At 61.3% G+C, this 4,276-nt stretch overlaps 1 protein-coding gene across 1 annotated transcript in view; it reads right to left on the bottom strand.

The window, feature by feature from the left end:
* Positions 1-4: 4 nt before the first annotated feature.
* CSRNP2 (cysteine and serine rich nuclear protein 2) overlaps positions 5-4,276 on the bottom strand; it is a gene marked incomplete at its 3' end in the record, with an annotated part of 9,244 nt that continues 4,972 nt past the window's right edge. The window contains exons 2-4 of the mRNA XM_026867627.1: positions 3,207-3,461; positions 2,337-2,596; positions 5-289 (exon numbers count right to left, since the gene is read on the bottom strand). Coding sequence (XP_026723428.1) covers positions 5-289; positions 2,337-2,596; positions 3,207-3,357 — 696 coding nt within the window. The remainder of the gene's footprint in view (positions 290-2,336; positions 2,597-3,206; positions 3,462-4,276) is intronic.

Genomic DNA, 4,276 nt, shown 5'->3' with positions numbered 1-4,276 from the left:
TAATCCCCGCCTGGCTGCAGGCGCAGGCCTCGGGGTCGCAGTAGAGGCGGCAGTCGCAGCCGCACTCCTCCCGGGACAGGCGGATGGCCCGCAGCTCCTGCTTCTCCTCGGCGTCGATGCGGTGAACGCCGGAGGCTCGCAGCAGAGCCCGGCGCCGTTTGGTGGGCAGTGGCTGCAGGAAGAAGTAGTCGTCCACTTCCACGTTCTCCACGTCGATGTCGTCGTCCGAGACGTCCTCCAGCGTCAGGCCGTCCGCCTCCTCTGACTCCACCGTGCCGTTCTTGGTGAGCTGGGGGGCGGGGGGGCAGAGTCAGCGCCCAGCTGGGGGGACGCCGAACCCCGGCGATGAGGCAGGAAGGAGGATGCTCGTCCCTCCATCCAGCTCCTGGTCCCCCAGCGACCACCCACCACCCAGTTCAGAGCCCTCCTTGCCCCCCAGCTCTGAGCAGGGTCCAGCACGTGAGCTGAGACCCCCCCAGAGTCATCCCTGTGCGATTCCCCCCCAGCCAGGCTGCAGGTGGGCTGGCAGCAGTTTGTAGAAGGGAAGGGAAAAAAAAATACTAAAAGAAGAATTCAGAATAGAGAATCCCTTTTCTGTCTTCTCTCCACCACAGTGTCCTGATAATAGTGAGAAAAAGGGAGGTTGCAGCTGCTTAAAACACCAGTCTGGGGAAAATGGCAGCAGCAGTGGAGCTGCAGAGAATCCCCACGGGGAAAAGGAGGTTTGAAAGCAACAGAGGGGCAATGGAGGGGAAACGCATCACCCTGCTTTGGTCCTTCCTCCCCACACACTCAAATACCCCCAGATTTTGGCACTGAAGGATCCCCCAGCCCCCTGAAAGCGGGCAGACACAGAGGCAGCACCTGGAGAGATCCAGGGCCTCCTGAGGAGCTGCTGCGAAAGCCTATGTTTAAAAAAAAAGGGGAAAAATAAAGAAAATAACGAGGCAGCCGTCTGGTTTTGCATCCCTTTGCCCAGAAACCGGGATCACAGGCTCTGCAGAGCATCCAGCGAGCAGAGCTCAGCCTCAGGGCACTGCCTGAGGCACAGCCCCAGCCTGAGGAGGGGCTAAAAAACAGGCAGAGCCGCCCAGATCCTGCTGGAGATCCTGGGCTGCCCCCGCCAGCCCGGCCGCCTCCTCCCAGACTGGAATTTCTACCAGCACAGACCTGGTGAGGTTTGGCCAATAGCTCTGAGCCCAGCACAGGCTGACGCTGCCCGGCTGGCCCTGCCTGCGGGCACAGAAGGGACACAAAAAAGAGGCAGAAGAAATAAAAAGAACCTAGTGGTGATAAATCCATCCACAGCTGATCACAGAATCATTCAGATTGGAAAAGCACCCCGGGATCACAGAGTCCAACCCTCAGCCCAACTCTACATCCCCCCTACCCCACATCCCCCACAGCTCATCCCAACAGCCCTTAAACCCCCCCAGGGATGGGGACTCCCCCCTCCCTGGGCAGCCTGTTCCACTCTCTGACCACTCTTCCATGAAACATTTTCTCCTCCTGCCCAGCCTGACCCTCCCCTGGGGCAGTTTCCAGCCGTTCCCTCTTGTCCTGTCCCTGATCCCCTGGGAGCAGAGCCCAGCCCCGGCCTCTCCACAACGTCCTGTCAGGAGCTGCAGAGAGGGATGAGGGCTCCCCTCAGCCTCCTCCTCTTCACCCTGAACACCCCCGGCTCCTTCCCTGGCTCCTCACAGGATTTATTCTCCAGCCCTTCCCCAGCCTCGTTGCCCTCCTCTGCCCTCGCTCCAGCCCCCCCAGATCTCTCTGGGATTGAGGTGCCCAAACTGGACACAACCCTCCAGGTGTGGCCTCACCAGTGCAGAGCACAGGGGGACTGTCACCTCCCTGCTCCTGCTGGCCACACTAGTGCTGACACAAGCCAGGATGCCGTTGGCTTTCTTGGCCCCTGGGCACACTGCTGGCTCCTATCCAGCTGCTTGTCAGTGAGAACCCCCAGACCCTTCTCTCCCAGACAGCTCCAGCCACCCCTCCCCGAGCCTGTAGCCATGCGGGGGGTTGTTGTGGCCCAAGTGCAGGCCCTGGCACTTGCCCTTGCTGAAGCCCATCCCCTTCACGTTGGCCACTGATCCCAACTATCCAGGTCTCTCTGTAGAGCCTCCCTGTCCTCTTATAGATCAACTCTCCCGCTTCACTTGGTGCCATCTACAAATTTACTGGTCACTCCCTGATGTGAAGTGCCAGCCTGGATCTCTCTCCTCCGACCTGGCTCATCCCCAAGCTCCACCAAAGCTCAGCTCCGTGTTTCCTGACCACGGCATCACCTGGGTTTCACCAGCCACCCGCCTCGCCCCCTTCCCTGGCAATACCTTCATTTTCTTGGCGTGGAGTTTCTCCTCCTTGAGGTGCTCCCGCAGGATCTCCCGGTGATTCACCTCCTGCTCCTGGGCGAACTCGCAGAGCGTGTAGCGGCGGACGGAGTTGTGGCGCTGTGCCATGCCCAGGGAGCTGCCGCCCTGGCTGGGGACGCTGGTGAATCCCTGGCGCCGGGCGAAGTAGTAGACGGTGACTTGGTCGAAGCGGACGCTCTTCCTGCGAAGCTGCTTCTGCCGCTTCAGGATGGAGGTGGCTGTGGTGGGGGAAGCCAGAGAGGGGCTGTCAGGAGCAAAACATCCCCCTGGGGGAGCCACAGTCCGCCTGCCCCATGGGAAAGTGGCTGCCCCCAGGGGCAGGTTCAGCTTGTGCTGGTGGCCTCGAGGTGACTCTGGGTGACAGTGGCTCTGCCCTCCAGTGGTCCCCAGAGCGACCCCAGGTACCCCCCAGGCACCCCCTGTCAGCCACCAAAATACCTCAGCAGGGGCCAATGCAGGGAGGGGGGGAGGAACGGTCCAGGATGGGCCTTGGACAATCCATTTGGGGTCAATGTTTGAATTCCCCTGGGTTGGGCACAACCTGGACTCATAGGGCTGGGGAGATCAGCCCTGATTGTCACCAAACAGGGTATAAGGGATGGACAGAGCCAGCCCCAAGCTGGGGAAGGGCAGAACCAGCCCCACGCTGGGGAAGGGCAGAACCAGCCCCAAGCTGGGGAAGGGCAGAACCAGCCCCACGCTGGGGAAGGGCAGAACCAGCCCCACAGTGGGGAAGGGCAGAGCCAGCCCCACTCCCTCCCTGGTGCTCGGGGAAGGGCAGAGGCCCCCGGAGGCTGGGGACAGGGCCGGGCTGCCCCCAGCACTCACGTATGAAGCCGGTGGAGCTGGAGGGGTTGACGCTGTCGCAGCTGTCAGCGCTGTCGCTGTTGGAGATCTCGTCGTCCGAGTTGGAGCCGGGCGAGCCCACGTCCGCATCCTCAAACTTCCTCTTGAGGCCGGCGCTGGCGATCGCATCCATTGGGCCGCGGTTCGCATGGAGAGGCGACGGGTGCCAAGGCGGGGCCGCTCTGCCCCCCGCTCGCCGCTGCCGGCCCCCGGAGCTGCTGGCGGGTCACCGCGTCCCTGTGGGGGAGCCGAGGAGCTGTCACGGCCTTTGGGAAGAGCCGCTGGTTGCTCGGGATAACCAGGAAAGGTTTCCCTGGCTTTTCCCATCCCTGCCCTCCCTACCCCGGGTAAAGCCGCCGGTCCCTGACACGTTGCTGCGGCTCTCAGAGGTGAGCGTGTCCTCCCCACGGCTGCTCTGCAGGAGGGAGCTGCTCGCCCTTATTTTATATTATTTAAGATTATTTCATGCTATTTTTTCATTTTTGGGCAGCCCTGGAGGGCAGGGTGATGGCTGCAGCTCCCGTCCACCCAAACTCTTCTGTTCTAAACCGGTTTGTAACCGAATTAACCGCCAGCAAAAGGAGACGCAGGTTTATAAAGCCAAGAGCTCGCACTGCCCCGGCGACCACCCACTTCACCCCTGAAATAACCTTCACCGGTGTTAAAAAAAAAAATTAAAGTTTAAAAGGACCTCAGGACACACCAGGGGTTATTCACCCATCGCTGACGCCGGGTCGGCGGCTCCATCCAAGATACAGGAAGGGAATAAACCTCCGTAGGATTTTGCTGTGAGTGTCTCTGGCATTTTCCTGCCCCCTCGTTAATGCCTACGTGCTCCAAAAAAGGCGCTTTTGCCCACGGGAAGTCGGGAAAAACGCTCGGCTCCAGCTTGGGTGAGGAATTTTTGGGAGCTGATCCTGCGGTGGGAAGAGCAGCGTCGCTCCGCGTCGCCCGATGCTGTCGGGTCACCCCAACACCAGCGGCTCCTGCTTGTGCCCCGCGCCTGGGGCAGCCCTCGCCCCCCCCGCCCCGTCCCCGGGGCCAGGCTGGAG

Source organism: Athene cunicularia, unplaced genomic scaffold (assembly GCF_003259725.1).
Source record: "Athene cunicularia isolate RWA unplaced genomic scaffold, athCun1 chrLGE22_part1, whole genome shotgun sequence".
Lineage (NCBI taxonomy): Eukaryota > Metazoa > Chordata > Aves > Strigiformes > Strigidae > Athene > Athene cunicularia.
The sequence above is the reverse complement of the archived record's forward strand: the minus strand, read 5'-3'. Positions and strand labels throughout refer to the sequence as shown.